Source organism: Sphaerodactylus townsendi, linkage group LG10, assembly GCF_021028975.2.
Source record: "Sphaerodactylus townsendi isolate TG3544 linkage group LG10, MPM_Stown_v2.3, whole genome shotgun sequence".
NCBI lineage: Eukaryota > Metazoa > Chordata > Lepidosauria > Squamata > Sphaerodactylidae > Sphaerodactylus > Sphaerodactylus townsendi.
In genome coordinates, this window is record NC_059434.1 from 32,935,119 (window position 1) to 32,947,800 (window position 12,682).

At 39.4% G+C, this 12,682-nt stretch overlaps 1 protein-coding gene across 1 annotated transcript; it reads right to left on the reverse strand.

Moving 5' to 3' along the window:
• Positions 1-210: 210 nt before the first annotated feature.
• On the reverse strand, positions 211-715 carry LOC125439723 (F-actin-capping protein subunit beta-like). Its single transcript, XM_048508859.1, has one exon. It carries the CDS (start codon positions 644-646, stop codon positions 329-331), a length of 318 nt encoding a protein of 105 aa, XP_048364816.1. The 5' UTR covers positions 647-715; the 3' UTR covers positions 211-328.
• Positions 716-12,682: the final 11,967 nt, after the last annotated feature.

Sequence of the window (12,682 nt, forward strand, 5' to 3'; positions counted from 1 at the left end):
CTCGCTCCATGCCTGCTCATCAGCACCAGCTTTCACTAGACACTATGGGCATGGGTCTAGGGAGCAGGTACTAGGTTTCACAGCTGCTAGCGTCCTGTCCACATCAGCCTTGAAGTGCAGACTGAAATAGTCCAGTATCGGACCAGAAGACAGCCAAGGGGCCTCTAGTTAACTACTGCATTAGTAGTTGCCAGGACATGGCAGAGCAACCCTTGATCTTCTTTGATCCGTCGCCAGCTTTCTTGATTAGGATCACGCCTGCAAATCCATGATCCAGATCCCAGAGGTAGACAGAGGAAACGCCTCCTTCAAAATACAAGTCTCTGTCCTAGTCAAAGGCATTGTTTGCTTCCATCTCCAGCTTGCGTAGGCGAGTGGACGGCATGGCACCGTCTTCCAGAGGGGGGTTGTATTTGGTACTCCAGGGTGACCTGTATGAGTCTCCATCTCTGTTGTAATCGCACAGGAGGTAGTCCTTCCCCACCACCTTGTCAAGAGCAATCTTTAAAGGCTGGTCAACTGAAGACAGAAGATCTTCACAGAGACTTGGGACCAAATCGATCAGATCACTGAGGTTCTTCTCAATCTGCTGGGGAGGCAGGTGCCTCATCAAATCCAAGGCACAATCCAGCTGCTGGTCACCCATGTTGGCTCGGCAGGCCTGGTCTCTCTCGGGCAGCAGAGGAGGCGGCGCTCGGTCCCTCCATCCGGCCTCTCTCAGCTCTGAGTTTTTCTTCTTTTTCAGCTTCCATGGTAAATTGGATGTTTGGGTGGATGCTGTTAAGGTGGTCCAGAAAATTCAGCAATTCCTCCTCACCATGGCTCCAAATTGTAAAAGTGTCATCCACAAATCAGAACCAAGTTGCGGGTTTCCAGGGTGCTGTTTTGAGGGCTTGTTTCTCAAAATGTTCCATGTAAAAACTGGCTATCACCACAGATGCAGGTGAAATGTTAGGAACAAGATCCACCAGACCACGGCCAGACAGCCTGGAAAACCCACCACAACCAGTTGAATCCAGCTGTGAAAGCATTCTAAAAGGTATTCTTGTGACTTTGTCATGAGTTTGCTGCCAAACTTGCTCAGATCATCTTAGTTCCTGTTTCATCAGTCACAGCTCTCCTTTTTCCAAATGGCTGAATTAATAGGAGAGTGAAGAGGGCATTGGGGATGATCTCATCGATGGCTTCAAAGAGCCAGATAAGCCAATCTTCTTCCATCTCATTGAGAAAATCACCAGTGGGCTTCAGGTTGTTTCTGACCTCTACCTCAAATGTAATACTGACAAGATGAAATGACCATTGAGTAGCTGTAATTAGGATTTCAGTTAGCCCACTGTGTGGGCCAGATGCAAGCAGAAACTCTGGATCCAATTTAAACTGCTATGACAAAACAACTTGAGATGCAACTTAAGATGTTCCTTGCTTAAACATGCCGAGTGAATATCCGAGCAAAGTCACTAAACACAACAGTTCCTGAATTACAGATCTCTAGTGCTAATCTGATGACAAACTTTTACTTAAGTAGTAATTTGTGATTCATGCCTGCTTGGAGAAGCTGCTCAGAAATGAAGGTGCTACACTTGGTGGTAGAACCAAACATTTCCTCTTTCTGTAAACATAGCATAATAATGATGGAAGGCTTTAAAGATCTGCAGACTGTTCTGGAGTTGCCTCACTGGAATCTGAAGAGTGAGTTATTTCTTGTTAGTACATGGCTCTCTTGTGCATATATCTAGAGCGACATTTGCTTCAGTTTCTGCCTTCTGGGTTGGTTTCAAGATTATGCCCCTCATCTTCTAAGTCTTCAGATCATCCTCTTGAAATGAAGAAGAGTCATAATACCTAGCATGAAGCTGTGGAAAAACTGTGCAGCAGACAAAACGCTAACTGAATCAGCTTAGCCTTAGTACTGTGTTGTGAAATACGACACACTTTTATTGTCATAATATGTGGTTCTAGATACCTTGCATATCTCATTTACTCAGCATTTAATGCTTTATCATATCAAAGTTCTGAATCCATTCACTTGTAAATTAAGATCTTGGTCTTTATTGTGAGATATTTTTCTTTATGAAGTTGACAGATATTTTGTTGCATTCTATGTGATACATATAGATTACAACAAAGAAGGGACTATCTTCTATAGTGCTTGAACTGGGCCATGATAATTCTCAAAAAAGATCATTCTCACAAAATCCCCATATAAATCAGGCACTGTGAAATGATCATTCTTACAATTGAAAATGAAACATGTTGATATGCAACCTATTAGTATTCTGTCATGTGTTTTTAGTATTTAGGTAATAACATATATACCGTATGGTTTTCTGTGATTGTTAGAACAGATAGTGCTTATAAAAACTATTATTAATAAAAAAAACCTGTGTCAGGCACTAAAACAGAAAAGATTTAATATTTCTGTCATTAGATATTTGGCGTAATACTGCATGTTAATGGAATGTGCTAATAGGAAAAATATGTAGTAATCTTCTAAAAGTGACAATACGGAGGGTGAAGTAGCATCAATTGTGCTATAGTATTAGTAATCTCATCATCTTTTTGGTTAAGGATGAATAAATACCTAGCTTTTAGTATGTAAATTACCAAATTACCACTTCGTAGAAATGGGTCAGGTTACAGATGTAAATGAGGCCTAAAATGTCTCATTAGGTTTCGAATTGCCTTTTTTTGTTTTGTTTTCTAAGCATTATAAATCTTGTAAGCTTTTGAGGTAATTTTCTTGCTTGAATAAGTTGGGTATGGTCTTTTCCAATAACAAATGAACCAAACACTTCTTTGAACTAATTTGATCTGAAAAAAGAATTCAGCATGCTGAATAAATGCTATAGCATACATTTCACATAGATCAAAACGGCATTTCCATTCCCTCTCAGCAAACAGACAGATCTCTTACATCCTCCTCAATACCCAAACATAACTCCTAATAACTCACTAGACAGCCCAATCCATTGGCCTGAGAAAGCTTGGAGTGGCACTGTTGCTGCACTGCCTCCAAAGGGCTTCCAGGTGGTATGGAAAGGCAGCAAAAAAGGGGGGGGGGACTCTCAGTTGCCTGGAAAGCCCTCTGACTTTTAGGTGGCCACACATTCCCAACTTGAAAGCCTGGATGGAAGCTGAATTAAGTTGGCTTCATCCCAGAAATGCACCAGCCCTCTCTCCCCCATGCCAGCATCCATTTGGATGCCAACACTGCTCTGCAAGGGCACCCACTTCTGGGTTTCACTGCTGCAAAGCTATGGGATGCCCAGATGCTGATGTCTTAGCCCTCTTTGCTGGCAGAGGTGCCCTTTATGTTGGCAGAGGGGGGATACATATCAGCACAGCATCGCTCCCATAGCTCATTCACCCCCAACATCTGTATTGGGCTGGCAGTAACTCTTTGTCCTAGTTTTGATCAGGCCTAAACTTTATTATGTATTTTCAGTGTAGCTCTAAAATAAGTTGAACAGACTGTCCATGAACTTGCTTGGGAAGTCCCAGTTTTAACACCACCAACAAAAATACACCCCCCCATTTCTTTTTGTTACATTGGCTGTTTCCGCACAGCCATCTAACAGAGCCCTAGGGACGGTAAAAACACCACTCCTGTGGTGCTGTTCACACAGCAGCGCTGAACTTGTGCCGTCCAAGCGACTCAGGGAGCGAGGTTTTTCAAAAGCACTGTCTTCTACCTGTGGAAGGCAGCGTTTTGCCCGCGCCTGCCCCAAACACCTCCTTACCTCCTCCTGAGTTCCATCACTCTGTGGAGGCCAGGGGACACGCCTCCTGGCCTCCGTCCCTGCAGTCGTTGCTCTGGCCATGGGGCATGTTCTCTGGCCCCCACAGAGTGATGGAAGCCAGGAGGAGGTAAGGAGGCATTTTGGGGACTGCACAGCCATGAGGCGCCTGCTCCACTAGTTGGGCAGCCAGTGGGACCATTCGTGCTAGCGGTCCAGGGCTTGCATTGGCATGAAACATGCTAATGCAGCCCCGCTGCTCTGGCTGTGTGGAAACAGCCATTACCTCTCATATTGGACCAGGAAAGGAAGGAATATAACTTTCAAAGAATTCTTCACCGAGAAAGAACATAATTTCTGGGAAACATTTTTACAGCTAGGAAAAGAAACTTGTTCCAATGTTTAACAGTTTAATCCTAAACAGAGCCACACACTTCTAAATCCATTGGAGTCAGTGGGTTTAGGACAGTTAAAATCTAGAACTGCACTATAAATTGTGCAGCTGTTATTTAAAGAAAAAAAGCTATCCTTTACTTTGATTATGATTTCTTTTATCCCTTACTCCTTAATTGTAATACTTAGTATAAGAATTTAATACACTTCATGTATCTTATCTCAGTATTCTTTTATTATTTTACTTAAACTCACTATTTTTTTTATTCAGTTCAGTTTTGAGGTCAGTAGTTGATTTGTAGATTACTGTAGAAAAAATTTGTACTAGTATTTGCCCTGCTGATCTCCTGTGTCACTTTTATGCTTCTGATGAATTACGTTGACAACTGCTTACAGCATGGATGAAAATAAAAATTCAGCGCTCTTGGAGGAAGAGCTTTTTAATATAGAAGGAACAAGATCTGCTTTGCATGAAATTCTTTAATTTAAAATTGTCACATGACCATGGATCATTTTTAAAACTAATAATATTGCATTATGGTTTATCTTGAACATTCCACTCCATATTAACAGCTTTTCCAAGTGGCACAAATAGGCTCAGTATAGCTTTAAAGTGCATGGAAATAGTTAATATTTAAGCCTCATTTAAACAGATTCAAATATACAGGCTTAATTGGTGATAACTTATAAGTAGACTGATTCAAAGTAGAGTTATTTCCTTCTAAACCCATTGACTTGGATTGCACTGTTAAGATATTTTGCTCTGTTCAGTAACTGATGTGTTGGACCTACAAGATTCAGACCATGGCAAATCATTCACGATTCCTTCTTCCTCAATTTTAAATGCTTAACATATGTATATTGTATGTTTTTAACAATTAATTTATCTTATGAACTTTTTATTTATTTAGCTCAAATAAATAAGTAAAACTGTTTAGAGATCACTCACTCCCTGCTGAGGGATTTTTGTGTGGTTAAAAATGCTGCCTATAAGAGGTAGTGATAAAATCTACAGAGGAATTTTCCAGTATGCCACAATACTTCTTTTTAATAATACATGTATGCTATCCATCAGTTATGATTTGCCTCACAAACAGGGGCATACCTGCCTGAGAGACAGGGTAATCCGTATCCCTGGGCGCCACCGATCTGATCACGCTGGGGGGTGCACAAAATGGCTCCCCACAGATGGAAGCCTTCTGTGGGCCTGCCAGGCAACCCTTGGCCAGGCCACTGCAAGAGGCAAAGACAAGGCAGCAGGGCCGATTCTGATGGAGGTTGAGTAGGGCAGGGGTGGCAGCAGCAGGCGGGTCATGGTAACCCTTGGGCCCGCTGACTGCTGCAGCCTCGGCCCTGCTGCCTCCAAAGACAACACCATTTTATAGTCAGTTTTTAGTCTGAAAACTCTTATTTTAAGCTGCTCAATTATCTGTCCTCTGCCCTTTTTTTAAAGTTTTGAATTTTATGTTTTTGTTGTGTTTTATTCGGTAAGCCATCTCAGGCAGTCTCACTGAAGAGCTGGCACTAATTTTTTTAGACAAATAAAATGATGTCATAAGAAGATGTAGTGAGATGAAGACAAATCACATATCATTTATGTCAGTATGACCCAATTAAGAAAGAGAAAGGCTGCTTTATGACTGTAAGTCACCCACAGAATTGGTACCAACAACTCGACTGATTGCAGCCACCTTCTCCTAGCAGAGTATAAAAGGTGAGTGCTAGAAGCTGCTTTTCTGCAGAAGCAAAGTTGTTTTCCAATCTTCTTGTTACTCTGCCTTAGACCTGCTCTCTGTGCTTGAAATTCTCGACCTTGGATTTTGCCGTGGACTCTGACTTTCAGACCATTACTCTGGACTACTCTTTCTCAGACTCTGCCTGGACCTTGTTTGCCTTATGTGTGCCTTGACCTCAAACTGTTTGTACTATGTTTATGTTCCCTCACCTGGAGTTCTCCTGATGCCCTGTTTAGTTGTCAGCCAGATAGTGACAAAGGTAGCACTTGCAGTTGAATGCTGAACCAAGCAAGGCCGCATTGAATTTCAGGCACTGCCTCCAGAGTTCATATGGAGTTTGGAGGTGGTGCATGCAGTTAACATTTTTGGCATTTTTCAGGATTTGCTTTTTTTGGCTCCTATTTCTTTTCTTTTTTTGTTCAGCTTTACCCAGTGTCCAGATGTACTTTCTCATGGTACACATCTTGATCATTATGGGCATACACAGACAAAATAACTTGGTCATCCTATACCCACTTAGGGCCATCAAGGCAGTGAATAGTTGAAAAAAGATAATACAAATAATTTTTAATGCCTTCATATAAAATCAGCAATTAGAAATTTGAATTCTGGTATTTATTGGAGTATGAAATTAATTGCATCAAATATGTCCACTGAAATCTTAACAGGAATTGCCAACAAATATGGAAACAAAACAATGGTCCACAGACTGGCAATGGTGAATTCACATTCCAGTTCCAAAAAAGGAGACATCAATGACAGCAACTATTTGACCATCACATTAATCTTTCATACAAGTACAGAGATGCTCAAAATCTTACAACAGTGTTTGTTATAAAAATGGAAGGAGAAATGCTTGATATTCAATTTGGATTCAGAAAAAGGAGAAGCACTAGAGATCATATTGCAAAGTTACGTTGATTACTGGAATGTACAAAAAAATTTCAACAGATAATCATTGTATTTTATAAATTACAGCAAAATATTTGACTGTGTTGCTCATGAAAAAACTATGGCTGGTTTTAAAGAAACTAGATATGCCACAACATCCAATTGTTTTGATGTACAATCTGTACTCTGAATAAGAGGCTACTGGTGGGACAGGATATGGAGAAACAGAATGGTTTCTAATTGGCAAAGTTATCAGACAAGAATATATTTTATCTCCCTGTCTCTTCAGTCTCTATGTAGAACTTATAAGGAAAGATGAATTAGATTTAGATGAAAGTAGAGTGAAAACTGGAGGGAGGAACATTAACAATTTGAGATATACTGACAGGTTACTGACAGAAAATAGCAAAGACTTGAAAAAAAATTACCACTAAAAGTGAAAGCAGAAAGTGCTAAAACAGGACTACAGCTGACCACCAAGTAGACAAAAGTAATGACTACTGGGCAAATTTCTCAGCTTTAAGGTTGACAATAAAATATCTGAAATTGATTAAGACTTTCTATTTCTTGGCTCATCATCAACTAAAGGGAGGCTGCAAACAAGAAGTAGTTTGAGACTGTGAAGGGTAGCCATGAAGGATATAGAAAAGATTCTTAAGTGTACGGTTGTGTCACTGGCAACTAAGATCAAATTAATTCATGCCAAAGCAATCCCTATTTATTATGTGTGGGTGTGGACAATGAAGAAGGCTGACAGGAAATAAGTGGATTCTTTTGAAATGTGGTTTTGGATGAGAGTTTTATGGATACCATGGACTGCCAAAAAGACAGATCAGTGGGTTCTACACCAAATCCAGCCTGAACTGTGCTAAAAGCTAAAATGACCAAACTGAGGCTACTGTACTTTGGCCACATTATTAGAACACAAGAGTCATGGGAAAAGGCAATAATGCTAGGAAAAGTTGAAGGCAGCAGGAAAAGAGAAAGGCTCAACCTCAGATAGAGTGACTCTATAAAGGAAGCCACAGGACCTAAACGAGGCTGTAATGATAAGCCATTTCGGAAGAAATTTATTCATAGAGTCACCATGAGTTGTAACAACTTGATGGCACTTAACACACATGTGCAAAATACAACTCTTGGTTTTAAAAACCCCTAAATGACTTGCTCCTCAGTATGAAAAAAAAAAGTTTTAATTTCCTGCATTACCTATGCTATGTTCCTTTAATTCAGTGCTGAATAACAAAATTAAATTCCCTTCTTTCTACCTGATGGTTCCAAAATAACATCTTTAGTATGATGGGGTTGTTTAGTGGCCTAGGAAGTGTGGATGGATATGGACTGGCCTTCTCACTTTCAGTTATGAGAATGGACAAACTTTTCCACAGATCTTGAGACAGAGGTTCCTCCAGAACAATATCTGTATTGCTTTTAAAGAAATCAAGCCAAACTTGTTGATCAGCACACCAAATAAAATCACAGAAGGCATATTTTATTTTCTCTGTTTTTATAACAGAGTAAGCAAATTGAAATGGAGAAAGTGGTTAAAGAAGAAAAGGCAGAGGTAAATGGTTTGGGTCAAATGCAACAGGTGTTGTTAGAAGATAAAAGGCTATACCAAAAGGAAAGGGGATCCTAGTTACACTGTTTTGATTAAGCTCCAAACCTGGAACTGGCCTTGCCCTACCACATATTTGTTCACTAGATTTTTCATTTCATATTATAATTTGTCACTTTATGATATCATTAATACCACAAACTAGTGCTCACCCATAGTGGAAATAAGGTGTTTTTTTTAAAAAAAATATCCCAAGTATTTGCTGTTTGGAGACTTTAACTGGAGTGGTGTGAGATCTCACCATAAACAAACAGCTCCTATATTGTTCTCTCAATGTATCAATCAATCTTTGATGCATATGGCTGATCACAATCTTTATGTGATTATGTGAAATAACTTACATTTATGTACATTTCACTCCTAATATGACACACTGTTTAGTAGTTGCACTTTCTCATTTCCTAGGACAATAAACAAGCAAGGTATCATATTTCATTTTCTGACTATTTGAAACTGTGGGCAGAAGTTAATAATCTTTTACAAAACTTGAGGATAAGGTAGTTGTTTATGAAACACTATTCTATGCAAACCATGTTGGCAAACTAATTAAATCTATCTAAATGAATTGCCTTATATTACTGTTTATAAATCATTGTAGAAGTCCTTTCTTTCAGAATTTAGAATAGGAAAGCAGTGGAGCAAAAATAAAATTCAAATGAAGCTAGTTAATTTGCATTAATTATGAGGGACTGAATTTTCAAAATTATACCATCTATGTAGAAACAATAAAAAAACTATAGGGAAATGCATGACAAAAATGGTTTACAATGTTTTATGACAATTATAGTGTAATTTTTATTATTTATGATAAACCTTTCTAAGTACTGGCAAAGACTCTCAAATATATCTTTTAAAAATACAACATTGCACTATAGCTTCGTTACTAAATCTTCCCAAAACAGCTTTTAGAACAATGAAATGTGTGGATTATCAAAATTTCAAAGAACATATTAAATGTTAAGAACGTTTGGATAATGCATTGGGTGGGATGTATCAGAACATGTTGAAACTTTTACTATGATAATGGTGTTGAACAAAGTGAAAATACTGGACTAGTCACGGCCTGGTTGTTGATAAGAAAGACCAGAGCTGTCATTCCAGATACCCAGAATTCAAGGGTACACCTAAAGATTTTCTTAAACCAACAGACTAAAAACAATGCAAAACATAACAGATATACTATATGGAACATTAAGGGTCCAATCAAGATTTTGGATCAGTAAAACGGCTTGTGGGAGAGGCATGGTATGCCTCTCCCATGGTATGGCTCTCTCCCATTCCACAGTATGCCTCTCCCATGGTATGCCTCTCCCATGGTATGCCTATGCCAGTGTATTTGCCCACCTATGCTGGCAAAGAGAACAAAAACGCCAGAGGACAGGAACCACACAGCTCCACAGTGCCCAAATTTGGAAGTGATTGCTTCTTGGGAGTTATGCCAGCATGGCAGAGTATGCCAGTAGAGCACAGCAGGGGAGGGGGGGGGGTTATTCCTGAGAGTGGAGCCGACTTTTGTTCGCTTTCACTGGGCTTCCGGCTCAGGAACATCCCCCTCTATAGTTGCAGACTTACACCAACAGGAAGTCTGGGATAAGCATGTTCAGCTTATGGGGCTATTCAGGCAACAGGAGAGTTTTTCAATCTTCCTTTTCACACTGCCTGAAACCCCTTTGGAAAAAGCATGAACTGTAAACAACCAAATATTCACAGAGAAGCATTATGTAAAATACACTTGCATCCCCTTTCTATCCCAGTTAATCATCTGGAATGATTAAATGGGAAATTCACTAGACTGATTGGTGGATCTGAGTTCAAAAACATCATTTGTCATTAATCATTATATAAGGAAGTCTTGTTATTTTTTCCCCCTCAATTCTCCCTGTATAAAATAGGAACAGGGACTTACCTCACAATCTTGTTAGGAAGACAGTAAACAAAATACGGATGCTGTAGACTGAATATATTAATAATTATCATTGCAATATCATTTAATTGCAAATTCTGTGGATAAAGCAGAGTGTGACATCTCAGGAAAAGTGAAGTAAATTAAATCTTCCATTTCCTTGGGCAAAAATGCCTTTTGCTATTTGCAATTAAAAATAAATTAGGCATAAAATCTTAATAGATTGCATATAATATAAATCTGCAATACTACAGTTATGAGAAATTTTGCTTTCAATTCATGTATCAGCCAAAAAAGTAGTTATATCTACAGTGTACAGTAATTTAATTTGCAGTTTATCTGATAGCATATAATATTTTTACACCATTTGGGAGATATAAAAACTGTGAGTGAAACAAACTACTGGGGATTCCGATCAATAGCACACAAGCATGTAACTTACATTGTGTTCAAGAAGAACCTTTATCCAGGATGCAAAACTAGTGCTGAATTATAATCAGGCTCAAAAAGATTGCAAACCTGTGGGATTAAGTTTGAACTCACCCAGTAGATCGGAAAAAAACAGAAGAAGACTGATGCAGCCTACTTGGGACCTGATACTTATTCATAGCAGTTGATCTGATAAGAGCACTCTGAGACCTTGAAGTTTATTTTCATCAGAAGTTTTGCATTCAAGGACTCAACCATTAGACCTTTTTAGTGGCGATCAAAAGTGTTTCATTGCAAGTTCAAGCACAGACACTGAACAAGCACGTAATATTCCTAAAATATAAAAGGAGCAGTAGAAGGGAAGAGATGCCTTTTACTTCTCAAAATAAAAGGATACTTGAAGACCTAAAAACAATCTCTGATGTCTCTTAGATAGAACTCAAGATTGTATTTGCATTTTCCTGTCTGAGTGATTTTTTTTTCTGTCTACTTTTTTCACTTAACATTATTTAAATGACAGGTAACACATACATTAAAAGCCAAAATATTTTATAAGAGTTATTGATAACCACGGAGTGATTTTCCTTGACTCCCACTGCTGTCCCAACAGATTTCTAAATTTAAAAACACAATGATGAATCTGAAGGAGAAAGAAAGGTTGTGATTCAGATGAAAACAGTTCGTAATAATAATAATTCAAAAATTGATAACGTGAATAGTACTGCGAAACTGTAGCCTGCAATTGACTACTCCTGCATGCATGCAAGTTGGAACACAAAAGTGTGATTACAGATCATAGGGGTGCACAACCAGATAGTACAGTCTGTGAGATGTGTACCCAGATATCACCCATGTCTAGCATTGCCAACACCCAGGTGATAGCTGAAGATCTCCTGCTATCACAAATGATATCCAAGGGACAGTTCACTTGGAGAAAATTACTATTTCTGTGGCACTATATTCCATTGAAGTCCCTCCCCTCCCAAAACTCTGCCATCAGGCTCCACCCCCAAAATCTCCACAGGGAGCTGACAACCCTACCCATGCCCCACAATGCCACCTGTGCAACAAGGGGAAGGTCACATACTTCCCACCTTGTTAGAGGCCAGACCATACATAGGACCCTTGGATCATTACCATTCTTATCTTTCCATAAATCCTTGAGGAGAGGGTGTACAGTACACAATTTCTACCCAGAGGTTGGAGCCTGAACAGAAGTAAGTAGGCCTACAGAAGTAACTAGGCCTACAGACATTAGAGACTTGCTGGATAACACATACACAAGTAATTTTAAAACTTGTCTATGTTGCCAGTCTTGTGTTTTTCAGGTTGATTCTGTGGTATTTGAAATTTTCTATTTAAGCAGTGGGCTCACCCAACCCAGATGGACTTAGGAAGTGGAAGAGGAACACACCAATGCATTTTCCCTCTCTTCTGGTGGTGGAGATGACAAATGCATCAATGTCCTGCCAGTTTCCCCCAGCACCATGGTGGGCAAATCCAGAAATGGGAGCTTGTGGGAGCACTTTATCACTGGTGTGGATTCTTAAGATTTTTACATTATATATGGATATTTTTGTCTGTTTTTTTAGGCTGATATGTCAATAAAGGTTGATTTGGCACACAAAGCTTCAGGGAGATGGATGTTTTAGGTCAAAACTGTTCCTTGCAGAAGGCCCTGGTCATTCTTTGACAGCAGCTCTCCTGGGTTGCTAGTGGAGATCTTTCACATCACTCCTGCCCGGCTTCCAAAAGAAGAGTGCGGGTTGGGGGAAGACAGGGGTTCACCATCACCCCTCTTTTACACTACAACATTTATAATGTAGTGTAGATTGCTCAACTGATATATTTCAGGCAGTATTCTTGCAGTATTCTTACAATAAGATTACTGTAAGCCTGTTAACATAATCCTCAACTTGCAGATAGAGGGGTGACCTCAATGTCCCTGGTATGTTCAGTGTGAAGATCTTTGTTC

Excerpts from the sequence above, each read along its gene's own strand:
- LOC125439723 (XM_048508859.1), bottom strand. The coding sequence starts at position 646 with ATGGGTGACCAGCAGCTGGATTGTGCCTTGGATTTGATGAGGCACCTG.